Below are 27,567 nucleotides of genomic sequence, written 5' to 3'. Positions count from 1 at the left end.
AATTGCCACCAATGGATAGGGAATGGATGAAAAATTAGGATAACATCAGGTTAGGCTAATCGGTGGTTGGCTTGGGACTCGGTGGGCTGAAGGGCCTGTTTCCATGCTGTCCCTGTAAACTGAACTAAACTAAACTAAAGAACAATTTGGACAAGCGTGGGCACGGTAGATTGAAAGACCTGTTCCTGTGCTGTGTAACTCTATGACTATATATATGACAATGGGAACTGGCACGGAACCAAATTGTTAAGCCAGAAATGACAGGAGGAAGATGGTTTTTGTGATAAAAGGGATGATATTTAGGGATGAAGGAAATGGCCTTTGGCAAAAGTCCAAATGAATGAGTATGCTGTGGAAAGATAACTTTGACACTGTTGTTATGAATTCTATTAAAATGCTAAATTTAAATTGTTCTCTGGGTTAAGTTGGAGGCTTATATTTCCTTTTATCCTCAAAAGAGTAAGGATGAAAGATTTGATAAATGCTGATAACAATTTGGGGGGTTAAGAGTCAAATTATTGGCCAGGACGCCTGCTGTCCTTTGCTATGGCACAATGAAATTCCGTGACAACCACCTCAAAGGGTAGACGGGAACTCAGTTTAATGCTTTATTAGAAACAAAATGCTTCAAACTGGGCAGCTCTCGCCTAAAATGAGGGATTTAAAGCCGTATCTGATGGGTTACTGTCACACTGTGTGAATGTAATATTGTGCTGAGTTCTATAAAATTGTTAAGACAAGAAGGGATTATAAAATGTCATGTGGATGTAATAATTATGAGCTAGAGTAGATAATATGTCTCTTCAATTCTGATTCTCCATCTCTGCGAAATATTGCTGCAGTGCCCCTATATTTCGCAATTCCCTTAAAATCCGGAAATCTATTGATAATAGTGAAGATTAAAATTAAATAAGATTAAAGGTGCTATTTTAAACCACATGGTTTAAAGCAGATCCTTTACTGGTTTGCTTAGCTTAGTTTAGTTTAGAGCTACAGCATGTAAACAGGTCCTTTGCCCCACTGAGACCATGCTGACTATCGATCACTCGTTTACACAAGTTCTATGTTATCCCACTTCCCCACTCCCTGCACACTAAGAGTAGTTTTATGGAGGGGCAATTAACCTATAGACCTGCATGTCTTTGGGATGCGGGAGGAAACCGGAGTACCCAGTGGAGACCTGCATGGTCACAGGGAGAATGTATAAACTCCATACAGCCAGCACCTGAAATCACGATCGAACCAGGGTCTCTGGTGCTGTGAGGCAGCACTAAATATGGGAGGAGGTTTGGGCTGAGTTTTACTCACACTCTGGGTGGAGAGGCAGTGGTGGGTGTGTGTTGGGTGTTGGCCAAATTTTGGCTGAGGTGTAACTATTTCTTCAGATGATACAGTGACTCTCTGGTCATGCGGCATGCTCAAGACTTTGATGCCGATTAATTAGCAGATTTTCTTTGTGCCTTATTTATCACCCTGTGCCTTATTTTGTACACCTTTAATTCAGATCTCTCCGATGTCCCACGGTAGAATATTTAAAGTTGGCAAGTTTCAAAGGAGGGCAGGAAACAGAAACAGGTGAGTTTCGAGAGAGTAAGGGAACTAGGGTCCCAGTCATTAGGGGGGCTGTGAGAACCGGAATCCCTGTCTGTTAATAGGAATACGGGATCTGGGCCCGGTATGTTGTAGAGACCACAGGAGTTGGGATCCCTTTGTTAAAGATGATGTGGGAATCAGCACTTGGTAAATCAGATTACAACATAAGTGGGGTTTTCCAAATAGTTATATAATGTATTATTGTAGTTTTGGCTGTACTTCATACTAGTACAGTGGCGCAGTGTATATGGGGGGGATCGCTGGTTAGTGTGGACTCGGTGGGCCGAAGGGCCTGTGAGATTAGTACAGATGGGGAAAGAGGTCAGCATGGACATGATGGACTAAGGGGCTATTTCTTTGTTTTTTGCTCTTAGCCTCTATAAATCCACTATCCAACTTCTCCTCAAAACTCCAGTTCCATTGCTGGCAATATCCTTGTACATTTTCTCTGCACCCCTTATCACACCTCTCCTGCAATGTGGTGACCAGAACTATAACAGTAACGTCGACCGTGCCTGCAGCAATGATAATAGATGGCAGATTGTCAAATTCCTTTATTCACTGACAAGTTGTTCTCAATACAAATTGTTGGTGACGTAGTTAGCAATGTATTTAATGGCCAACATTGTTTCTTCACAGGTAGGCTTGATTTTAGATTCAGGTAACAAGAAGCCATGTCTACCAGTGTCACGGAGCTCGAAGGTGAAGGAGTACTTAATGCCCATATCATAGGCCCAGTCATCTGAACCACCTGCAGCTGGATCTGTAAACAAAGATTGCATTAAAGGATCATCATTGAGGTAGAATATCATTCAGTGGTAGAATATGGTTGAAGTTTATCGGAAATCAAGGAAAATAAAATGTGTTACAATAGGTGTTAGATGGTTGGAGCCACATTGATGGGCGGAAGGACCAATTTCCATTCTGTATTACTTTATGACTCTCAATGGTTCAGATATGGTCTTTTGAATACCCCAAACAATTGAAGCCTGTTCTTGTATCTAATTCTCCTAAAAATGATCCGTAAGAGTCAAAGTCACAAGGAATTGCAGAAGTTGGGATCTTTAACAAACCACAAAGTGCTGGAGGAACTCAGGGGTCCAGATAGCACCTGCGGAGGGAAAGGATAGACGTCATTTGGGATTGGTACCCTTCTTCACACCCGTTAGTATCAATAAGATTCTGCTAGCTTTCCTTGTTTCTTTCTATATCTACATCTTAGCCTTCTACGAATCTCGCAATAGTTCCCTCTGTGTCTCAGTACTCTGCAATCTCTCACTACTGAGAGAATGTCCTTTTTGTTTAAAACTTACTGCCAAAATGGACAATATCTCATATGGCCACATTAGACTCTATTTGCCCAATATGTCACAATTCAGTTAACCTTTCTACATCCCCTTACATCCTCCTTAGATTCTCTCCACCACATACTTCCTTATTACCTTTGTGTCGTCATCAACATCGACATCCATATTTTTATGGTGCATTCATCCAACTTACAAAAAAAAAAGAGGTCCTGGCTATTGACTTGAAACAAATGTTACAGAGTGAGAGTCAGAGAGTCATACAACGTGGAAACAGGCCTCTCAGCCCAACTTGCCCACACCGACCAACATGTCCCATCGACAGTAGTCCCACCTGCCTGCGTTTGGCCCATATCTACCTGTCCTATCCATGTACCTGTCCTAAACCTGTCCTATCTATGTACCTTTTAGATTGTTTCTTAAACGTTGTGATAGACCCAGCCTCAACTACCTCCTCTGGCAGCTTGTTCCATACATCAACCACCCTTTGTATGAAAAAGTTACCCAGTTACCCCTCAGATTCCTATTAAATCTTTCACCCTTCACCTTAAACCTATGCGCTCTGGTTCTCAATTCCCCTAGTGTTGGTAATGTTTTATCAGACACTGGAAGAAACAGAAATCTTACAGATGGTGGTTGCTCCAGGCCCGTAGACGTACTGCGTCCCGTAGAGGGATTCCAGACGGCTTGTTGCTTCTTTGGCAAGCTGATTCTGAAACACAGAACGGCAAGAGGAACTGCTTGTTGCTTGGTGTCATTCACTCCATAATCAGAATCAGACTCTGAGGAAAGACTCCATTTTGTTCTTTAAAGACAGTCATGAGCGAAAGTCCCCTTTAATGAAGGACATTCCCGGCTTTGCCCCAACTCGGAGATGCACACGGAACCATTACTCGTGCAATCACTTACAGTGGCTGCATCAGTCAGAAAGATGCTTTGGTTAATGTCTCGCCTGAATAACATCATCCCAAGTGTATGCTACTTCACTGAAGAGTCAGAGTAGTCTGATGTTCAGATTAGGAAGGGGATTTTAAAATACGCTGATGAGCCAAAACATTATGTCATCATGGGCACTCTGACCCATATGCAGCCCCATATGCAGCAGGGTGCGATGCACTGTGTATTGTGACACATTCTTCCCGTGACCACCATTAAAGTTTTCTGTGACTTGTGCCACAGTAGACCTTCTGTCGGTTCGAACCAGACGGGATAGCCTTTGTTGCCCTCCCGCATCGATGAGCCTTGGGCATCCAACACCCTGTTTGTGGCTTGTCCCTCCTCGGACCACTGTCGGTAGGTACTCACCACTGCTGACTGGGAGCACCCCACAAGCCTTGCCGTTTCAGAGATGCTCTGACCCAGTCGTCTGGCCATAACAATTTGGCCCTTGTCAAAGTCGCTCAGGTCTTTACTCCTGCACATTTCTCCTGCATCCAACACATCAACTTCAAGAACTGACTGTTCACTTGCTGCCTAACATATCCCACTTGCTGCCTAACAAGATCATCAATGTTATTCACTTCACCTGTCAGTGGTCATAATGTTTTGGCTCATCGGTGTATGTTCAGGCAACATTGCAGCCAGTGAGGATTGCTGTCAGTTGGAGGCAAGGTTAGAAAGTGCTACCTTTAAATGAAACTTCAGTTCAGTGGGTCGTTATGAATCCCTAACAACACCTGCAATTTAACCCACTGTTCATTCTTTCTGCTTCCTTCTCCATTTCCCCCTTCCAGGCTGAAGGATTATCACAGCTACCACTTTGTGACCTGCATCAAATTGGCTTTCCCTGTATTAAAATCATTCAAGAGCATGGTTGCATGCAACTCCATTAGTGAGGCCTTTGCAGTCAAACTTGACTGTCCGCTGCATTGCATTAATTCATCAAGATAAGAATTGGACGAGATCTCTGCTTGATCTATCCCCACTGCAGATATAAGGAACTGCAGATGCTGATGGAAAAAAAGGCACAAAGTACTGGAGTAAGCTGGCACCTGCTGAGTTACTGCAGCATTTTGTGTCTACCTCCATACGGCAGATCCAGGGACACCAAGGCCAACTGTAGCATCAAATGCAATGGTGCAACCAAGAATAATCCACTAATAGATGTCAACTTATTTATATCGGCGAAACCAAACGCAGGCTCGGCGATCGCTTCGCTGAACACCTGCGCTCGGTCCGCATTAACGCAACTGATCTCCCGGTGGCCCAGCACTTTAACTCCCCCTCCCATTCCCAGTCTGACCTCTCTGTCATGGGCCTCCTCCAGTGCCATAGTGAGGCCCGCCGGAAATTGGAGGAGCAGCACCTCATATTTCGCCTGGGCAGTTTGCGGCCCGGTGGTATGAACGTCGACTTCTCCAACTTCAGATAGCTCCTCTGTCCCTCCCTTCCCCTCCTCCTTCCCAGATCTCCCTCTATCTTCCTGTCTCCACCTATATCCTTCCTTTGTCCCGCCCCCGACATCAGTCTGAAGAAGGGTCTCGACCCGAAACGTCACCCATTCCTTCTCTCCCGAGATGCTGCCTGACCTGCTGAGTTACACCAGCATTTTGTGAATAAATCAATTTGTACCAGCATCTGCAGTTATTTTCTTATAATCCACTAATCATTGCCTCAGAAACAAGTTAAGTCAAATCAAGTCACATCGGGTTTTGAACTTTAGAGAACAAAGTGGAAACAGGTCTTTCGGCCTACCAAATCTGCGTCGGCCAGCGATCACCCCGTGTACCAACAGTATCCTACACTCTACGGACAATTTACAATTTTACCAAAGCCAATTAGCCTACAAACCTGCACGTCTTTGGCGTGTGGGAGAAAACCGGAGTACCCAAAGAAAACCCACGTGGTCACAGGGAGAACTTACAAACTCCTTTCAGATAGCAACACTAGTCAGGATCGAACCAGGTCTCTGGTGCTGTAAGGCAGCAACTCTACTGCTGCACCACTGTGTAAGTTTAGTTTAGAGATACAGCATGGAAACAAGCCCTTCAGCCCACTGAATACACGCTGCCTATTGAGATTGAGGCCACACGGAAATTGGAGGAACAGCACCTGATATTTTGCTTGGGCAGCTTACAACCCAGCGGAATGAACATTGACTTCCCTAATTTCAAGTAACTCCTGCATTCCCTTCTTCCCCCCTCCCCCACCCGAGTCAATATACTAGTTCTACTGTTTGCATCGCCATATCCCTTCATTGTCACCTCTTCCCCAGCCAACAATGAGCCATTGTTGGTTCTACCCCTCCTTGGTCATCTGTTCTCCAGAGATGCTACCTAATCCGCTGAGTTACTCCAGCACTTGATGTCTATTTCCACCCATTGATCGCCCATTCACACTAGTCCTACGATACAGAATAATGAAAGGCATAGATAGAGTGGATGTGGAAAGGATATTTCCACTGGTGGCAAGTCTGGGACCAGAGGTCATAGTCTCAGAATTTAAGCGCGCTCTTTTCGAAAGGAAGTGAGGAGGAACTTCTTTAGTCAGACGGTAGTAAATCTGTGGAACTCATTGCCACAGAGGGCTGTGGATATTTTTAAACTAGAGAGAGAAAAATTCTTGATTAGAACGGGTGTCAAAGGTTATGGGGAGAAGGCAGAAAAATGGAATTAGGAGATAGAGATCAGCCAAGATTGAATGGTGGAGTAAACTCGATGGGCCAAATAGACTAATTCTACTCCCATAACTTGTGAACTTGTTATCCCACTTTCTCATCCATTCCTTAAACATCGAGGACAATTTACAGAGGCCAATTAACATGCAAACGCACATGTCTTTCGAATGTGGGAGGAAACCAGAGTACCTGCAGGAGACTCACATAGTCACAGGGAGAACATGCAAACTCCACATAGACAGCACCCGAGGTCAGGATTGAACCCGGATCTGTCAATTTATGAGGCAGCAGCTCTACCAGCTGTGTCACTGCAACAATGTGCCCCCCAATTTTAAACTCTAAAGCCAGTGGAAACGGGTGCAGTGGAGGCCAAGTACTCATTTGAATGTTTCTAATCTGGATGCTTCGATAATTATTCATTGTTTTTTTAATCCCCCAATGAGGTATCAGATGAATTATTTGCCATGAGAGTTTCAGAGCACTGTCCTTCCCCACTCCTGTTCCTTTGTTGTGGACAACGAACAATCTGGCCCTCACCACCACCCAGCTGGTGTGTGCAGATGCCCCAAGACGCGGGATATCCAAGATCCAAGGGTGGCGCAGTGGTAGAGTTGCTGCCTTACAGCGCAAGAGACTCGGGTTCAATCCTGACTACCGGTGCTGTCTGTACGGAGTTTGTACGTTCTCCCTGTGACCTGCGCGGGTTTTCTTCCGCGAGTTCCACTTTCCTCACACACTCCAAAGACGTAGGTTAATTGGCTCGGTATAATTGTAAATTGTCCCTAATATGTAGGATAGTGTTAAATCGGAGATCGCTAGACTATGTGGACTCGGTGGGCCGAAGGGCCTGTTTTTGTGCTGTTTCATTAAACTAAAAACTAAAATGTGTAGGCATCTGACTCCACCACAGAGAGGAAGGAATTTTGTGTCTTGGTACAAACAAGGAACTGCAGATGCTGGTTTACACAAAAGGACACAAAATGCTGGAGTGACTCAGTGGGTCAGGTAGCATCTCCGGAGAACATGGATAGGTGACGTTTCACAGGGTGCTGGAGTAACTCAGCGGGTCAGGCAGCATCTCCGGAGAACATGGATAGGTGACGTTTCGGGTCGGGATCAAAATGTCGAAACAAGGAAGTGCAGAAGCTGGTTTACACAAAAGAACATGTTCCAACCTGAAACGTTACCGATCCATGTTCGCCACAGATGCTGCCTGACCCGCTGATTACTCCAGCACTCTGTGTCCTTTTGTGCCTTGGTAACTGGGTGAGGGACGTGGAGGGAGGGGAGAGCCCTGTGAAAAGGGAGGTACTTTCCAAACTGAGAATTTGCTGCACAGCCCTTCACCAAATAACGTATAGAGGATTTAGATTTGTCGCAAATGTTGCTACAACTGACACTGTCGGTGATGCACTGAGATACTCACCAGTTCATTGTGATTTGCAGCCAAGTCGTAGGTGTAGGAGTACGGGAAGAGGCACATCTGCGAGTAGGAGTGGATGGTGAGATAGGCCTTGATGCTCTTCCTGTGGAGACGGATGAAGTCTGCAACAGCTTTGACCTCCTTCTCAGACTCTGCCTGAGGACCACAGTAGGTCTCAGAACAGGGATTCGATGAGGCGCCGATAGCTGCCAGACACAATGGGACAGTAAGATGTTTGTGTGTGTGTGTGTGTGTGCGTGTGTGTGTGTGTGCGTGTGTGCGTGTGTGTGTGCGTGTGTGCGTGTGTGCGTGTGTGTGTGCGTGTATGTGTGCGTGTGTGTGTGTGTGCGTGTGTGTGTGTGTGCGTGTGTGTGTGTGTGTGTGTGTGTGTGTGTGTGTGTGTGCGTGTGTGTGTGTGTGTGTGTGTGTGTGTGCGTGTGTGTGTGCATGTGCATGTGTGCGTGTGTGTGCGTGTGTGTGCGTGTGTGTGTGCATGTGTGTGCGAGTGAGTGCGTGTGTGTGTGAGAGTGAGAGTGTGTGTGTTTGAGTGAGCAAGCGGGAGAGTCTATGTGCTTGTGTTGATGTGTGAGTTTGTGTGTGTGTGTGTATGTGTTTGTGTATGTTTTTGTGTGTTAGTTTGTGTGTGCATTGTGTCTGTTTGTGTGTGTGCCTGTCTGTCTGTGTCCGTACATCGTGTGGGTGTTTGAGTCTATGTGTCTGTGTGGGCATGTGTGCATTCGGTGAGTGTGTGTACATCTGTTTATGTGTATGTGTATGTGTGCTTATACTGTATGTGTAAGTGTCTAATTGTATGCATGTGGCTGTGAGAGTGTGCGTGTGCATGTGTGTATGTTTTTGTCTGTCTATGTATGTGTATGAGTTTGTCTGTGAGTGTATCTGTGTGTGTGTGTCTGAGTTTATGAGTTTGTTAGCATGCGCGTGTGTGTGTGTGTGTGTATCTGTGAGTGTGTGAGTGTATGTGTGTCTGAGTGTATGCGTATGTTGTATGTGTGTCTATCTGTCAGACTGTGCGCCTGTCTGTGAGTGTATGTGTGGCTGACTGTGATCGCATCCATGTGCGCATGTGTGTGTGTGTGTGTGTGTGTGTGTGTGTGTGTGTGTGTGTGTGAGTGGGTGTGCTTGTCTTTCTATTTGAGTGTGGACCCCAGTGTCTCTCTGCTCTGTAATGCAGCCCACCGGAGGTACCAGGAGCACACATTGGTCAGTCAGCATCTAAGATGAGAGGAACGATTATCCGATGCTTCAAACAAGATGATTCTAGATGCTATAGGTAAACCTTCTTAGTAAACCACTGCATTCACAAGTATTAATATAAACAGTTATTCTATCTATGTATACACGTTTACTGTAAATAAGCATGGCCTGTTTATCTCAGTGATCTATTCCAGTCATAACCCTCCCTGTCTCTAATTCTCGTCTTTTCAAAGTCCCTGATTACTATCGTTCCACCATTGCCAGCTGCCTCTACTCCTGCATTCTCTCCCCTCCCCTCTCTTCCACCATCGCCCACCCTTGTCCTATCAGTTCCACTGGTCACATCCTCGTATCCCTCTTGTTATCACACCTTCCCAAACCAACAATGGTCCATTCTGGGCTCCACCCTTCCTTAGGTCATCTGTTGCTAGCCCTGATTTGTTCTGGCCTTTTCTCACCTCTAGTTTATTTCTCCCCTATCCCCTCCACCTCTACTTCCAGTCTGAAGAATGGTTCCGACCTGAAACGTCACCTATTCTCTTTCTCCAGAGATGCTGCTGCCTGACCCGCTGAGTTGCTCCAGCATTTTGTGTCAATGAAAATATATGTGTTGTATGTGTGTATGTGGCTGAGGGAAACCCCTCAATCTCATCCCTTTGCACACAACCCTTCCACTCAAACCACGGGACAACTGCTTGCAAACTACTTACAGCACCATCCCGCATCCCAGTTTCTGTTGGGGTCAACTCCTCGGCAATTGCTCCCGGCGTTCCTCGATCGGGTCTTTCTCCACATGCGGTTCTTCAGATAGATGAATGACAGAGGTTAAGGATGACGGATCTCCCACTGTCCACCATGATGCAGAAAGAGGAAGAATTGGCAAACGAGTGGGGGCCTCAATGGATAGCTCCTTCCCTGGGCTAGCATGGACTCGAAGGCTGAGTAGCCTCTGTCAGTGGTATCTGATTCCACTGGGAATTCCCCAGGCTTTGCTCTAATGAACAGTGAAGATTTGATGTGGAAATTGACCCAAATGCAGTGCAGGTAACTGAAAGTAACCTGATAAGGGCAAAGCACATTGATGTGCACACTGAAGCACATATGTGTGCATGTGTGTGGACGCGTGTGCGGGCATGTGCTTGCATGTGTACCTGGACGTGTGCGCAGGTATGTGTTTGCACTGTAGCTAGCTGAGTGTTGTATATTATGTGTGAGTATGCTTATGCAGTATTGAGATGAGTGTGCATACATGTATGTGTGTTTCAGTGTGTGTACATTGATGAATGTGTGACTGCATGAAGGTACATCTCTCTCCGGATAATTGTGAGTCTGTCCTTGTGTCTGCCTCCAGATGAATGTGTGTGCGTCTGTTCGTGTGTGAGTGTGTGCGTGTTTGTGTCTGTGTGTCTGTGTGTGCGTATATATTTCTGCATCAGTCTCTTGTTGAGTCTGAATGTGTGTACACATTAGTTTCTAGGTGAGGAGTGGAACCCTCGTTCCCTGCATCGAGGCCAAGGGGTGCAGAGAAGATTTACCAGGATGTTGCCAGAATTCGAGGGCCTGAGTTATAGGGAAAATTAAGCAGGATAGGACTTTATTCCTTGGAGTGCAGGAGGATGAGGGGTGATCTTATGGAGCATACAAAATCATGAAAGGAATAGATCGAGTAGGTGCACAGTCCCTGTCCCAGAGTAGCGGAATCAAGAACCAGAGGACATGGATTTAAGGTGAGGGGGGAAAAGATTTAATAGGAATCTGAAGGGTAACTTTTTCATACAAAGGGTGGTGGGTGTATGGAATGAGCTGTCAGAGGAGATAGTTGAGGCAGGTACTATCACAATGTTTAAAAAACATTTAGACAGGATCATGGATAGGACAGGTTTAGGGGGATATGGCCAAATGCAGGCAGGTGGGACTAGTGTAGGTTAGATATGTTGGGCGGTGTGGGCAGGTTGGGCTGATGGGCCTTTTTCCACGCTGTATGAATCTCTGCTCTATGACTATGAATCTGTGAGTCCCCGTGACCTGCATGGGTTTTCTCCAAGATCTTCAGTTTCCTCCCACGCTCCAAAGACGTACAGGTTTGTAGGTTAATTGGCTTGGTATAAATGTAAATTGTCCCGAGTGTGTTGGATAGCGTTAATATGTGGAGTTTGCTGGTTGGTGTGGATTCAGTGGACCGAAGGGTCTGTTTCCGCGTTGTATCTAAACCAAAGTGAATGTAATTGTAGTAAACATTTTCCATCTTTTAATACTGTTATGATACTTACGTTTGACCAGGTGTAGGAATATCCATCAACATTGATAACGGGGACAATAAAGATGTCCACAGAGTCCAGGATGTGGGTAATAGTGGGATCCGATCCATAAGTATCCGTGGCCTAGAGATGATAGACATATTCCTCATCCACAAAGTACAGGTCTTATATTGAATAGACTATTGATATTAAAATGCCCATGAGGCCTTATATTGATAAATAAAGATTTCACTGCAGAAGCTAATTTTATTTGCAGGAAATAATTGGCTCTGTGAAAATAAGAACAATCTTGCAGTTTAAATAGGTGTTGCATTTACATCAATCATTTACATGAATCTGTTTATTCTCTTGTTGGCTATTGACTCACAACACATTGTGCACTGAGTATAGACTCACCACCTCACATTGTAGGGTTTGTGTGTTTGTGCTCAATTATTACATGAGAGGAAACATTTGATTTCGTTGATATCCATGGTGCTCACAATCTAAAACATAATTTGAAGGTATGTTTCTAAGTTCAGAATAAAGAGTAATGGAATAAAGAACGTTGCACTAAAATAAACAAACCTGTTGATCATTACCTGGTGACAGAACTTGGCTGTCTGGTTGGCAACATACTTTATATCATCGAGACCCAGTGCTGGAGTAACTCAGCTGGTTAGACAGCATCTCTGGAGAAAATGGCAATGTTTCGGGTCGGGGCCCTTCACCCTTTCTCATAACTTTGAAGAACGATCTTGAAACGTCGCCTATCCACATTCTCCAGCGATGTTGCCTGACCCACTGAGTTAATCCAGCATTTTGTGCCTATCTATGGTATAAACCAACATCTGCAGTTGCTTTTTATTACTTTAAGGTATTGCCACGTTAATAACACGTTAACACACACTAGCAGTCTTGGACATGTATATTAGTTGTGGCATAACTCAGTCATATATTATTTTTAACAATCTATATCAAAATTTAAACAGCTAAATTTTTATATTGACCTCCTTCACAAACCACTGGCAAAATGCTGGAGAAATCCACTCCCTTGCATGCATTCCACAGTCCATAAAGATCGCCGGTTTAGCTTGACTTGTTTTCTTGCCGATCTTTAACAAAGAATGAAATAAACAGTCATTTATTTTCATAGCATGGACATATATCAATGAGGAGCTGGATGTAATAAAAGGTGGCCTTACCTCATCTGCTCAATCTGTCTTTTCAGTTGGTGAGGCAGATGCACTGGGATCACCCCAACCATTCCAGTGCCTAATCTACCTGCCTCTAAGTCTTCTTCCAAAGTGCATAAGAAACCATTCTATTTTTACTGTATCAAGTGGCTCAGTTCCACTCATTGCGGAAATAAAAATCTTTTCTGCAAATTTGTCACAGAAAATGATCAGCTTGCATTTATTTCAGGTATTCTTTGGTTGGATCAAATGATTTGTTTTAGTTTTAGAGATAGATCATGGAAACAGCCCCTTTGGCCCACCGAGTCCACTCCAACCACAAGCATCCATACACAGCGCTGCCGTCGCAGCTGCGGCTTGCCTGCAGTCCGTCTGTCTTTTGTGTTTTTTGTTGTTTTTGTCTCAATTGTAGTGTTAATATGATGTAGTGTTGTATGTTATGTTTTGGGGGGGGGGGGGAGGGGAGGGAACGGGAACTGTAACTGTAACATTCTCTCTCCAGAACGGAGACGCGACCTGTGTTCTGTATCGTGTCTCCGTTCCCGTTGCGGCCTACCACCGGCCATGCACCTGGGACCACCTGGGTCTCTGGTCCGCAGAGCCCGCGGTCCGGACTCACCACCTGCGGCGCTGGCTGCCTGCGAATGCTGCGGGAACGGCTGCGACTCGTCTCCGGAGGCTCCGGCGCGGGCCGCGTGGACGTCGGAAGCCCGCAGGCCCCTGGATGGGGGCCGACATCGGGAGCTCCGGCAGCGGCAGAGGCAACGTGTCCGCCCGCCCCGAATCGCGGGGCTTGGGTCGGCCCGCCACGGACCTTTCACCATCCGGCGCGGCCTGAAATAGGCCGCGGGATTTTTTTTCACCGCCCAGCGGGGGCTTCAATATCGGGAGCCCCGACCGCCCCGACGTGGCAACTCCAACAGCCTCACCGCGGGACAAGACGGCAGGGAAGAGAAAAAGACATTCTGGCCTTCCATCACAGTGAGGAGGGACTGGAGGAGACTCACTGTGATGGATGTTTCTTTTTGTTTGGTGTTAGTTGTGATTGTATGTGTTATTGCATTTTTATTGATTAATCTTATTGGTCTTATTGTTCAACTGCGGGTAATGTTTCATTTTACTACACATTTATGTGTATGTAACAAATAAACGACTATTGACTATTGACTATTGACTAGTTCTATCCAACGCACTAGGAACAATCTACGGAAGCCAAAATAACCTGCAAACCTGCATGTCTTTGGAATTTGGGAGGAAATTGGGGCACCCGGAGAAAACCCACGCAGTTACAGGGAGAACGAATAAACTCCGCACAACAGTACATCTTGATGCTCAAGATGTATTTCTGATCTTCCAATCTACCTTGTTGCAAACCTTGCATTTTTTTATCTGCACTTTCTCTCTGGCTGTAACACTATAATTTGCACGTTGTTTATTTTCTATTTTGTACTACCTGTTGGACTCGTGTAAGGTTTGATTGCCCTCACGTGTGGTGTGATCTGCCTGGATAACACACAAAATAAGGTTTCTGCTCTGTCTCAGGTAACAATAATGAACCGATATCAATAACAATATCAGTATCAATACCGATACCAATCCAATACCAATACCAATATCATAAACTCTTCTTCAAAATGCTTAAGGAATAATTCCATTATTGTGAAGATAGACACAAAAAGCTGGAGTAACTCGACCCGAAATGTCACCCATTCCTTCTCTCCAGAGATGCTGCCTGTCCTGCTGAGTTACTCCAGCTTTTTGTGTCTATCTTCGGTTTAAAGCAGCATCTGCAGTTCCTTCTTACACAAATTCCATTATTGTACTGTTTTAAGCTTATCAGTTCCGCTCATTCTGGAAATATAAACCTTTTCTGCAAATAAGCTCTCTAAATGATCAACTTGCATTTATTTCAGGTATGCTTGGATTGCATTAAATACCCTGATTTGAAAACGGAGGACTTGAAAATGGAGCCAAAAACTGGTGACTCTGTATACCGTCTCAGTGTACTACTGCTATACACTTGTCCTGTATCTGAGATGCTTATCTAAGATGGATCTAAGTGCTTATGTATAGTGATACCTGTACTGACCTGTATACAAAAATGAACTTCACTGTACCTCGGTGACAAATAAAGCACCATTGAACCATTGATTCCTTTCTCTAAGTCAAATATGGTTCACATATATTTCCCAGATATTTCTAACAACTTAGCTGTTTCCATCAAACAGACTAGATTTGACCTCTGTAACCTTTACATAATTGTTCCTCACTGCACTCTGGGCCAGCTGGTGGAGCTACTGCCTTACAGAGCCAGAGACCCAGGTTCAATCCTGACCTCGAGTGCTGTCTGTGTGGAGTTTGCACATTCTACCTGTGACCGCGCAGGTTTCCTCCGTGTGCACTGGTTTCCTCCCACATCCCAAAGACGTGCAGGTTTGTAGGTTGATTGACCTCTTAAATAGCCTCTAGTTTGTCGGGAGTGGATGAGAAACTAGTGGGGACGGGTGATCAAAGGTCGGCGTGGATTCAGTGGGTGAAAGGGCCTGTTTCCCCTCTGTGTTTCAAAACTAAATTAAACAGGGCAATGGTGCAGCTGCCTCACATCACAATAGACAATAGACAATAGACAATAGGTGCAGGAGGAGGCCATTCAGCCCTTCGAGCCAGCACCGCCATTCAATGTGATCATGGCTGATCACTCTCAATCAGTACCCCGTTCCTGCCTTCTCCCCATACCCCCTCACTCCGCTATCCTTAAGAGCTCTATCCAGCTCTCTCTTGAAAGCATCCAACGAACTGGCCTCCACTGCCTTCTGAGGCAGAGAATTCCACACCTTCACCACTCTCTGACTGAAAAAGTTCTTCCTCAGAGAGACCTGGGTTCAATCCTGTCTACGAATGATGTCTGTACAGAGTTCGTATGTTCTCCCTGTGACTGGCAGGTTTTCTCCGGGTACTCCGGTTTCCTCCCACATGACATAGGCGTACAGGTTTTTAGGTTGATTGGCTTCTGTAAATTATTCCTAGTGTATAGGATTGAACTAGTGTGTGCGGTAGTTGCTGATCGGTGCGGACTTGGTGGGCCGCAGGGCCTGTTCCCACACTGTATCTCTAAACTAACCTAAACTAAGCAAAAATATTCAAAGAAATAACTGCAGCTACCTTGATGACATAGATTGGCCTTCCTTCATAGCTGGTTCCGATTTCTGTGAGAGACATCATGTTTGCATTTCTGGCGACAGTGCTGGTAATCCAGGCGTTGATCTGTTTCAGATGAAAATGGAACATTTAAAAAAAATGTAAAGACAAGATTTAGTCATTAACCTTAACACACATTGCCCAGTATTGCAAATGCCCCCACAAAGGTGTTTATGAAGTGTTAACTGCTCTCAATAGTAACTCTCTGCACACTGGAGGTTGTGGCACCGTGTTCTATGCCAGAGACTGAAATATAAATCGAGGCCTGAAGAACAGTTTGAGGAAGGGTCTCGACCCGAAATGTCACCCATTCCTTCACTCCAGGGATGCTGCCTGTCCCGCTGAGTTACTCCAGCATTTTGTGTCTATCTTTGGTTTAAACCAGCATCTGAAGTTTCTTCCTACACAATGAAATGTTATTGTTATCATTTCCTTGCCTCGGGAAAGCAGTTAACATAACAAAGCACCATTCACACACTGGTCATTCCCTCTTCTCCCCCCCCTCCCATCAGCCAGAAGATACAAAAGGTTGAAAGCATGTACCACCAGCTTCAGGTACAACATCATCCCCACTGTTATCAGACGACTGAACTGTCCTCTCATAAACTCAGGGTGCCGATCCAATCTCCCAACCTATCCCATTGAAGCCCTTGCACTTTTTCTTGTTTTAGCTGCACTTTCTCTGCAACTATAACATTATTACGCTATAGCATTATATTCTGCATCTTTTTTTTCACTTTGCACAACTTGATTGTACTTATGCATAGTATGATAGCTCACAAACAAAGTCTTTCACTGTGTTTCGGTTCACATGATGATAATAAACCTATACCAACACCTTTTCATGCCCTTCCAGCACATTAAAGTGCATATCACATGCAACCAGTTAATTGAAAGTGCAATGATTATTAATCTACCCAGGCACAATTGCTGGCATTGTGATAGAGTCACAGAGACACAGTCACAGTCACAGTCATACAGCACAGAAACAGACCTTCGGCCCAGCTCAGCCGTGTCGACCAAGATGCCCTATCTAAGATGGTCCGATATGCCCATGTTTGGCCCATATCTCTCTAAACCTTTCCTATCTATGCACTGTCCAAGTGTTTTTTAAAATGCTGCCTCAACTACCTCCTCTGCCAACTTGTTCCATATATCCATCACCCCCGGAATGAAAAAGTTGGCCCTCATGTTCGAAACTCTTCTCTGCACCCTTTCCAGCTTAACAACATCTTTCCAATAACATGGTGACGCAATACTCTAAATGTGGCCTCACCAATGTCCTATGCAACTGTAACATAACCTCCCAACTTCTATGGGCCAAGATTCTATGCATGCGGATGGAAAGATATGGATCATGTGCAGATGGATAAGATTATTTTAGATTATGTAGAGACAAGGAACTGCAGATGCTGGTTTATACCAAAGACAGACACAAAGTGGTGGAGTAACTCAGCAGACCAGGCAGCATCTCAGAGAAAAAGGCTAAATGATGTTTTAGTCTGGGACCCTTGGAGGGGGAGGGGTAGGGGAGATGAAGAGCTGGAGGCAAGAAAAGACCAGAAACAATCAGGCAAATGACCTCAGGCAGGACAGTGCCTGTGAAGCCTGATGTTTACTAGGGAACATGTGAATTCAAGAGGAAAATGTGTATTCACTGGAGTTTAGAAGGATGAGAGGGGATCTTATAGAAACATATAAGATTATTAAGGGGTAGGACACGTTAGAGGCAGGAAACAAGTTCCCAATGTTGGGGGAGTCCAGAACCAGGGGCCACAGTTTAAGAATAAGGGGGAGGCCATTTTGAACAGAGATGAGGAAACACTTTTTCAGTCAGAGAGATGTAAATCTGTGGAATTCTCTGCCTCAGAAGGCAGTGGGGGCCAGTTCTCTGAATGCATTCAAGAGAGAGCTAGATAGAGCTCTTAAGGATAGCGGAGTCAGTGGGTATGGGGAGAAGGCAGGAACGGGATACTGATTGAGAATGATCAGCCATGATCACATTGAATGCTGGCTTGAAGGGCCGAATGGCCTCCTCCTGCACCTATTGTCTATTGTCTATTGAAAACAATGTGGAGAACTGTGGAACTGGTAAAACGACGCGGGTGGCGGAAGGGGTCCAGAGGTTTTAGATTATAGCCGGCACAGACCTCGTGGGCTGAAGGGCCTGCTCCTATTCCTAGTCCTGTTTCCCTGTTTTACTGTTCTATGTTCTATTTCTATTTTAGTGGAGATTCTGCTTACTGATGTCAAGATGACCATCTACGAAGCCCTGGACATCCAGTGTACTTCTCAACTCTACGTCTTACACAACTTATCCAGCAGTTCTTTGGCACCCCAAATTCCCTCATGAGAGCAAGACGCACCGTTTCCATGTCATTGTACTTCATGTAACTGTGCACAGAGGCTGATCGCTCCTTATTGTCCAGTTGTTGATCAATCATTGTTTGCAGGTCTTCAATCAAAACACTGGAGGTGGTTGGTGGGGAAGGAAGGTGATGGCAGATGGGGGTGGGACGGGGAGAGAGAGAGAAAATTAAATTACGACTATATAATTATGACTAGCTTCAGCACTTTGCCTTCGTAAACATTTACTACATCCAAAGATAGTGCTGTAAGTGTTGGGAGGTCGCAGGTGAAAGAAGGATTTGGAACTGGGTTACAGGGACAAGATTTTGGAGTTTTGAGCAAATAATGAACTGCTGGAGGAACTCAATGAGTCAGGCAGCATCTGTGGAGGGACATTGACAGTCTAAAGAAGAACCCCGACACAAAATGTTGTCTGTCCATTTCCCTCCACAGGTTTAGACATTTGACTTTAGACTTTAGAGGTACAGAGCAGAAACATGCGGTTTGAACCATCGAGTCCAAGCTACCAGCGATCACCCTGTACACCTGCACGACCCTACACACTAGAGACAAGTTACAATTTTTACAGAGACCAATTAACCCACAAACCTGTATGTCTTTGGAATGCGGGAGAAAACCGAAGCACCCGGGGAAAACCTGCGTGGACACAGGGAGAACGTATGAACTCCGTACAGTCAGCCCCCCTAGCCAGGATTGAACCCGGGTCTCTGGAGCTGTAAAACAGCGACTCTACCACTGCGCCACTGTGCCGTCGAGCAGCAGGATATTGACAGCCCCATGTGAACTGAAACATTGGAGGTTCAAGAAAACGTACTCATATTCTAAGCCACTCTCTTCCAGAAGCTCTTGAACATTCGCTGCATCCTCGGCGCTAACGCGGAAATCCACAGTGACATCCGTCGCCACTTGGTCGAAGGAATCTGGTTGCCATAAATCAACCTGGATAGAGTGAGTAAAATAGAGAGAGTGAGTTCTTTTGCTCATTTCTTTCCCCCACTGAGAAGCACCTTTGAGAGGTTTAGATCTTCAGGTCATACCGTTGCGAAATCAGCCAGGCTTCTTACAAAACCCACGCCCGATTCACTGTTTGGCTTCACGCGAAACACCTTCTCCCTTTGCAAGGAAACAAAATGGCAGAACATGAATGGCCAGTGAACCCCAAAGAGACAGGAGCAGGATGTGGGCCAAATGGTCCTCCAAGCCTGATCAATTATTCAGTAACATATGGTTAATCAATGTCCTATCTGATCACTGGATCCAAAGGTCTCCTGGCCTTGGCCTTTGAGTTTAGTTTAGTTTAGTTCAGTTTAGAGATACAGCATAGAGACAGGCCTTTTGGCTCACTGAGTCCGCACTGACCAACGATCACCCACACACTAGGGACCATTTACAGAAACCAATTAACCTAGAAACCTGTACGTCTTTGGAATGTGGGACAAAACCAGAGCACCCGGATAAAACCCATGCAGGTCACAGGGAGAACATGCAAACTCCGTACCGACGACATCCGTGGTCAGATTCGAACTCTGGTCTCTGGCGCCGTGAGGCGGCAAATCTACCATTGCGCCACTAATGGTTAGGGATGGTGAATCCAATGTCCTATCTGATCACTTGGTCCATAATTACACTGGCCTTAACCCTTGAATATTCCCAGTGACTCAGTATCTACCGGCATCCGCAGTAGGTTCACATCCCTCTTAATAATGGAGTTTCTCAACATCTCTGACTACTTATCCTGGAAGATCTCCAGTCTCAGGAAATGGCCTCTGAGCATCCACCCTGTTTATCCCACTCAGAATCCTGAATGTCCCATTGTGGTCACTTCCCTTTCTTCTCGCCCAGAGACCGTGAGCCGGGCCTGGTTAATCTTGCCCGATAGGACAACCTCCACATACCAAGCGATCTAGTGCTCTGACTCCATCCCTGGGTTTGGTGACCAAGGTTGCCCACAGGAGTGGTGTGGACAAAGCCCGGTGTAATTACAGCCAAGGTTTCCATGCTCCTGTTCTTTAACCTTCATTAAGTGGAGGCCAGAGCCAAAGAGTCAGATCTTCTAGACTCCTAAGCACATTTATTATGATGCAATGTACAAGCGTGTTGCCTTACCCATCGAATCTTTGTGGACTAGTACCAGCCAGGACGGCTGTAACCAGCCCAAGGAGACAAAATACCTTCATCCTTCCGACAATCCAGTTCCCTTGGTGCTGCCTTTTTATACGCTGGGGGTTGCACAGATAATGTGAGCTGCCACCTGTCCTAACACATTTGTTATTGACTGATACGGTGGAATGTATGACTTGCACAACCTTGAAGTCCCTTCGTTTTAAGAATTAATGTCCCTAATCTCCGTAATGGGATGAAAACTGGCACCTCCACAAAACATATTTTAACAGCATCTGACCAGGCAGCCGTTTCACATAAACAAGGTTTATGGGAATCAGGTAGGTGGTTTGGATTGCAAGGTGGTAGTTCGAAAGGATCTTTTTGCAAGAGGTTTCTCTGCACATACATATGTCCAGCAGGGTTGCAAAATTAGGATCTAAATGTGAGCGTTAGAAAGCTGCAGATGCCGGAAATCTACAACGTGAGCAGAGATTGAGTGGTCACGGGTCAGGGATTGCCTAACGTATGGGACCAGAGGGCTGGAATCTGTTAGATGTTTCCAGGAAGGCTTCTTAAAGAAAGTAGTGAGTCCTACCAGAGAGGGTGCTGCACTTGACTTTAAGTTGGGCAATGAGGATGGCCATGTGGTGAATGCAGTGTGGAGGGACCATTTGCAACATTGACCATTATTCAATAAGCTTTAAGGTAGTATAGGAACGCATGTACGGTATATATTTGGGCGACACAGTGACGTAGTGGTAGAGTTCCTGCCTTACAGCGCTAGAGATCCGGGTTCGGTCCTAACGACAGGTGCTGTTTGTATGGAGTTTGTACGTTCTCCCTGTGACCACGTAGGTTTTCTTCGGGTGCTCTGGTTTCCTCCCACGCCCCAAAGACGTACAGGTTTGTAGATTAATTGGCATCGGTAAAAAGTTGTAAATTGTCCTTAGTCTGTAGGATCGTGCTAGTGTACGGGGTGATCACTGGCCGATGGGCCAAAGGGCCTGTTTCCGCGCTGTGTCTCTAAAGCCTAAAATCTAAAGAAAAGGTTAAGCTTGGCTCGAAGATTAATGTCTTAACTTGTGGGAGGGATGACTTCAAAATGAAATGGAAACTCTTTTTTTAAATCCTAGGAGTCGAATTTATGATCAGTTAGAAAGATCCAGGACTGATTCAGTATGGTTTTCTGTGTGGGAAATCCTGCCTCACAAAACTGATTGAGTATTTTAGCTGAGATCTGAGGGGTAAGCTTTTCACACAGCCGGTGGTGGGTATAAGGAATGATCTTCCAGAGAAGGTGGTGGATGCAGGTACAACCACAATGTCTAAAAGGCATTTGGCCACGTACATGAATAAGAATGGAAAAGTGGGATGTGGACCAAATGCAGGAAAATAAGATTAAAGTAGATCGGCATCTCTGGCGGCATCTACAAGTTGGGCTGAAGGGGTTGTTTCCATGCAGAAGTCTGAAGAAGAGCCTTGACTTGAAACGGCGTCTGTCCATTTCCGTCCACATTTTGACCCGTTGACCCATTTTATTTATTTATTTTTTCCTTCCTTCCTTTCCAGCTTTCTCCTCCCCCCCACCACAATCACCCTGAAGAATGGTCTCGACCCAAAACATCACCTATCCAAGTCAAGTCAAGTCAAATTTATTTGTCACATACACATACACGATGTGCAGTGAAATGAAAGTGGCAATGCCTGCGGGTTGTGCACAAAAAAGAATTACAGTTACAGCATATAAATAAAGTTAATAAGTTACTATTAGTGTTGACAAAAATTTAGTCTCTGGGGTTTATAAAAGTTGACAGTCCTGATGGCCTGTGGGAAGAAGCTCCGTCTCATCCTCTCCGTTTTCACAGCGTGACAGCGGAGGCGTTTGCCTGATCGTAGCATCTGGAACAGTCCGTTACTGGGGTGGCAGGGGTCCCTCATGATCTTACTTGCTCTGGATCTGCACCTCCTGATGTATAGGTCCTGCAGGGGGATGAGTGTAGTTCCCATGGTGCGTTCTGCCGAACGCACTACTCTCTGCAGAGCCATCCTGTCCTGGGCAGAGCTGTTCCCAAACCAGACTGTAATGTTGCCGGACAGGATGCTCTCTACAGCCCCAGAGTAGAAGCAATGAAGGATCTTCAGAGACACTCTGAATTTCCTCAGTTGTCTAAGGTGGTAAAGGCGCTGCTTTGCCTTACCCACCAGTGCGGCAATGTGCGTTGCCCACGTCAGATCCTCTGCGATGCGGACTCCCAAGTATTTAAAACTGCTCACCCTATCCACAATCGACCCATTTATCTCCAGTGGCGTGTACCATGTTCTCCAGAGATGCTATCTGATCCATTGGGTTACTCCAGCACTTTATGAGGGCGTGCAGCCTAGGTTTACTAGGTTAATTCCCGGAATGGCGGGACTGTCATATGTTGAAAGACTGGAGCGACTAGGCTTGTATACACTGGAATTTAGAAGGATGAGAGGAGATCTTATCGAAACGTATAAGATTATTAAGGGGTTGGACACGTTAGAGGCAGGAAACATGTTCCCAATGTTGGGGGAGTCCAGAACAAGGGGTCACAGTTTAAGAGTAAGGGGTAGGCCATTTAGAACTGAGATGAGGAAAAACTTTTTCAGTCAGAGAGTTGTGAATCTGTGGAATTCTCTGCTTCAGAAGGCAGTGGAGGCCAATTCTCTGAATGCATTCAAGAGAGAGCTAGATAGAGCTCTTAAGGATAGCGGAGTCAGGGGGTATGGGGAGAAGGCAGGAACGGGGTACTGGTTGAGAATGATCAGCCATGATCACATTGAATGGCGGTGCTGGCTCAAAGGGCCGAATGGCCTCCTCCTGCACCTATTGTCTATTGTCTATTTATGCCCTTTTAAAAAAAACAAATGAGCATCTGCAGTTCCTGGTGTCTCCAAATATTTGGATATGAAATAGTCCTGATGTATACTCACCATTGCAATGCCAACTTTCACAAACAGGACTGAGATAACATGCAGATCATCTGTTGAGGGAGAACTATGGATGAGGGAAAACTATGGATAAACCTGTTTAAATTACCTGCTCCCCTCAACATAATACCATGGGATCCTATATGTCCTCCTATATGGGCAGAATGTTTCATGAAACATGACTCTTTTGACAATGTGATATTCCTTTGGCAGTCAGAGGAATATCAGTTTAGATTTTTATGCTTGAATGAGAGTTAAATCTATAGACTTCTAGCAGATCCATAGCTGACACTGAAGCCCATGCACTGGCCTGACCTGGTATGTGTTTCTGTTAGCCTTGGTAGCCTAACATCGTGGACCTGGAGGCCTTGCCTGGGACTGACTTTGAGCCCCCCAGGTGCGGATTTACCATCCGAGTGTGCGGTCCCTTGCCTGGGATCGACGCTCCAACCACGGCCTGAGGACTTTAACATCGCGGAGCTCGCAGTCTCGAATTGAGACCGATCGGGAACTCCAAAAGCCGCAAGAGGTTCGACTAGTCCCGACCCGGGGTCCGATCGCCTGGCACGGGGGAGCTGAAATCCCCTCCCCCGATGCAGGAGCTGGCTCGCCCTGACAAGGAAGGCCCACCGCCGGCTACGGGAGTCAAGATCGTCCCGTCAACGGAAGGCTAGAGGCCCCCGATCACTGGAGGACAAAGAAGGAACAGATTGAACTTTTTTTCCCTTCCATCACAGTGAGGAACGTGGAGGAGTCGCTGTGGTGGATGTTCATGTTAAAATGTATTTTGTGTGTCCTGTTGCTTTTTATTGTTATGACTGTATGGCAAATGAAGTTCATCGTATGTTGCAAAAGATACTTGGTTAATAAAGTATGATTGTGATTGTGATTGATTGTGATCGTGATCATGATGACATGATGATTTAAACAGTTAGACACAAAATGCTGGCCCACGCGATCTACCAGTTGCTGAACATTTCAACTCCCCTTCCCATTCTCCCACTGACCTTCCTGTCCTCAGCCTCCTCCACTGTCAGTGCGAGGCCACATGCAAATTGGAGGAACAGCACCTCATATTTCGCTTGGGTAGCTTACAACCTAGCGGTATGACTTTTGATTTCTCTAATTTCAAGTACCTCCCACATTTTCTCCCCCACCCTAGTCATCTTACTATTCCCACTCTTCGTACACTTGTACGTCTGTCATTAGAACCTCTTCCCAGCCCTCAATGGGGCCATCATGGACTCCGCCCTTCCTGAGTTCATCTGTTGCCGGCCCTGTTTTGTTCTGGCTTTCAGTTTGAAGAGGTTGTTCTGACCTGAAACATTGCCTATTCCTTTTCTCTAGAGATACTGCCTGACCCGTTGAGTTATTCCAGCATGTTGTGTCTATCTTAGGCATAAACCAGCATCTGCAGTTCCTCCCTGACATGATAATTTATCTCGTTTCTTGAAGTGGGAGTTTGCTGCACCCTATCAGCTATGGAATTCATCTTTAGGATCTACATTTACCTGCGGGGATCTATAGGAGGTGCTGCCTCAAAAAGGCAGCCGATGTCATCAAAGACCCACACTCCCCTGGCCACGCTCTCATTTCATTCCTAACATGTAAAAATTGTCCCTAGTGGGTGTAGGATAGTGTTAATGTACGGGGATCGCTGGGCGGCACGGACTTGGTGGGCCGAAAAGGCCTGTTTCCGGCTGTATATATATGATATGATATGATATGATATGACATGGGGAAGAAGGTCTAGAAGTCTGAAACCGTGACCACCAGGTTCAAGAACAGCTTCTTCCCAAAACCTGTAAGAAAGAACTGCAGATGCTGGTTTAAATCGAAGGTAGACACAAAATGCTGGAGTAACTCAGCGGGACAGGCACCATCTCTGGAGAGAAGGAATTCCAGCATTTTGTGTCTACCTTCTTCCCAAAACCATGTACACCACAAAGCACTAAACTATGAACTATAAACTATGTTTGCACTAAAGACTTTGAGCTTTTATTTGCCCTATGATTGGGGTTATTAATGAATTAATTGATTTTTTTGTTGATTATATGTTATTTATGTGTATTGTGTTTGTAGGCCTGTTATGCTGCATCAAGTTCCGTTGTTGGTACATGTGACCATTAAATGTTCCAAACTCTTGACTTTCCAAACGGTTCTCTTTAAAGAGAATCTCATTGTCTGAAGTGCTTTGGGACATTGCATAGCATTGAAATTTAGTGGATAAATGCAAGACTTTTCATGATCAGCCATGATCACAATGAATGGCGGTGCTGGCTCGAAGGACCGAATGGCCTCCGCCTGCACCTATTTTCTATGTTCTATGTTTCCATATTTATTTTTTTGCGATATGTAACATATTACTCAAATAATGGAGGCAGCTCACTGTTATTGCACATTGAAATATTTTTATTGAAGTTAAGTGCTGACAATAGAGGGAATACTTTATTTAAGAGTCATGCTCTTACAAAAAAGCAGTGCTAAATAGGACCAGACGTGATAAATTATCAAGTATGCCAACAAGTTGTCCACAATAGCCGACAGTCAAAGGTTTCAAAATAGATGAACAGACTTTTGTGGGTAAACATCATAAAATAGTTTTATGTAAGTCTTTTTTTTACAGTTTCATGGGGCTATTTCCCCATAATAGTATAACTACAGAAAATACATTGGCACCTGTCCATACAAAAGGCAAAGAGGAGAATGGGTATACTGTGGTAATGTGGATGAGCAGCCATGATAGTAGTAAATGGTGGAGCAGGATTGAAGGGCTGAATTGCCTACCCTAGCCCCTGTACACTATTACTATACACTACTATAAATACACTTATTAACACAATGTCATGCAAATCTTTATTTAGTTTTAGTTTCAGAGATACAGCACAGAAACAGGCCCTTCGGACCACCGAGTCCACACCAACCAGCGATCCCTGCACATTAACATTACCCTGCACACACTAGGGACAATTTTACATTTATACCAAGCCAATTGACCCACAAACCTGCACGTCTTTGGAATGTGGGAGGAAACTAAAGATCTCGGAGAAAAGCCACACAGGTCATGGGGAGAACGTACAAACTCCATACAGACAAGCACCCATAGTCAGGATTGAACCCGGGTCTCTGGCGTTGTAAGGCAGTAGCTCTACCACTGTGCCAACTTGCCGTTCTTGCTTTCTCATTCGCAGGACACTGGTTATGCTAGAGTTTATCATATGTAGGTAGTCAGAGATTACCTCAGGGCAGAAGCGTCAAATACTAGAGGGCACAGTTTTAAGGTGAGAGAGGGAACGTTTGAAGGGATATATGACAAACGTTTATTAAACACAGAGAGTGGTAGGTGCCTGGAATCCACTGCCTGTGGTGGTGGTAGAAACATGTACTGTACAACGATTAAGAGGCCTATCTAAATTCAGGGAGGATACGGAGGGCTGCAGACCATGTGCAGGCACATGGGATTTGTTTAATTTGGTATTTTGGTGACCACAGACATCGGGGGCCAAAGACCAACTGTGCTGTACTGTTCCATGTTCTATTTGCCAAATCCTGCATCATTGTCAGGATAGACACTGTGGGCTGAAGGGCCTGTTGTTGTGCTGCACTGCAAAACTCCATGTATTATGGTCTGCATCATGGTCAGTACAGACAATGCACTGTGGGCTGAAGGGCCTGTTTCTGTGCTGTACTATTCTATGTTCTATCTGCTATATCCTGCATCATGGTCAGTACAGACAACACGGGCCGAAGGGCCTGTTTCTGTGCTGTACTATTCTATGTTCTATCTGCTATATCCTGCATCATAGTCAGGACAGACAAAGTGGGCTGAAGGGCCTGTTCCTGTGCTGTACTCTTCTATGTCCTATTTGTTCCTCCTCTCTTTGGCCGGGAATGAGTCTTGGAAACAGTGGCGCTGAGAACTCTACGTAAAACCACTGACCACCTTGGATACAAGCAGGTGATCAGTTTGATGAGACCAGCTCACAATTCAGCTCGTTGTTTTCGTTGGTTTGGGGGGAGTGAAAAGTGAAAACCTACTGTCTTCGGCAAACTAAGTAGTGTTTAATTAGTGGAACCCTGGACTCTGGTGCTGTGAGGCAGCATCTCTACCGGCCTCTGTGCCACTGTACCTCTGTGCCTCTGTGCCACTGTGCCACTGTACCTCTGTGTCTCTGTGCCACTGTACCTCTGTGCCACTGTGCCTCTGTGCCTCTGTGCCTCTGTGCCACTGTGCCGGCACTTTATGTATTTATGAGTTGAGGGCGTTATTTTCAGGTTCAGCAGAGACAACACAATTGCCTTTGAGAAGATGGGGATGAATCTCATAGTTGAGCTTCAGTTGTCCTTCTGATAAAACGTT

The 27,567-nt window shown here is 45.4% G+C and overlaps 1 protein-coding gene across 1 annotated transcript in view; it reads right to left on the bottom strand.

The window, feature by feature from the left end:
• Nucleotides 1-2,168: 2,168 nt before the first annotated feature.
• LOC144599152 (carboxypeptidase B-like) overlaps nt 2,169-27,567 on the bottom strand; it is a 44,472-nt gene continuing 19,073 nt past the window's right edge. The window contains exons 2-11 of the mRNA XM_078409887.1: nt 19,190-19,265; nt 18,967-19,091; nt 18,149-18,251; nt 15,747-15,848; nt 12,399-12,503; nt 11,422-11,532; nt 9,862-9,952; nt 7,940-8,142; nt 3,525-3,609; nt 2,169-2,356 (exon numbers count right to left, since the gene is read on the bottom strand). Of these exons, the coding sequence (XP_078266013.1) occupies nt 2,169-2,356; nt 3,525-3,609; nt 7,940-8,142; nt 9,862-9,952; nt 11,422-11,532; nt 12,399-12,503; nt 15,747-15,848; nt 18,149-18,251; nt 18,967-19,091; nt 19,190-19,265 (1,189 nt within the window). The remainder of the gene's footprint in view (nt 2,357-3,524; nt 3,610-7,939; nt 8,143-9,861; nt 9,953-11,421; nt 11,533-12,398; nt 12,504-15,746; nt 15,849-18,148; nt 18,252-18,966; nt 19,092-19,189; nt 19,266-27,567) is intronic.

This window comes from Rhinoraja longicauda, chromosome 13 (assembly GCF_053455715.1).
Source record: "Rhinoraja longicauda isolate Sanriku21f chromosome 13, sRhiLon1.1, whole genome shotgun sequence".
Taxonomy (NCBI): Eukaryota; Metazoa; Chordata; class Chondrichthyes; order Rajiformes; family Arhynchobatidae; genus Rhinoraja; species Rhinoraja longicauda.
The sequence above is the reverse complement of the archived record's forward strand: the minus strand, read 5'-3'. Positions and strand labels throughout refer to the sequence as shown.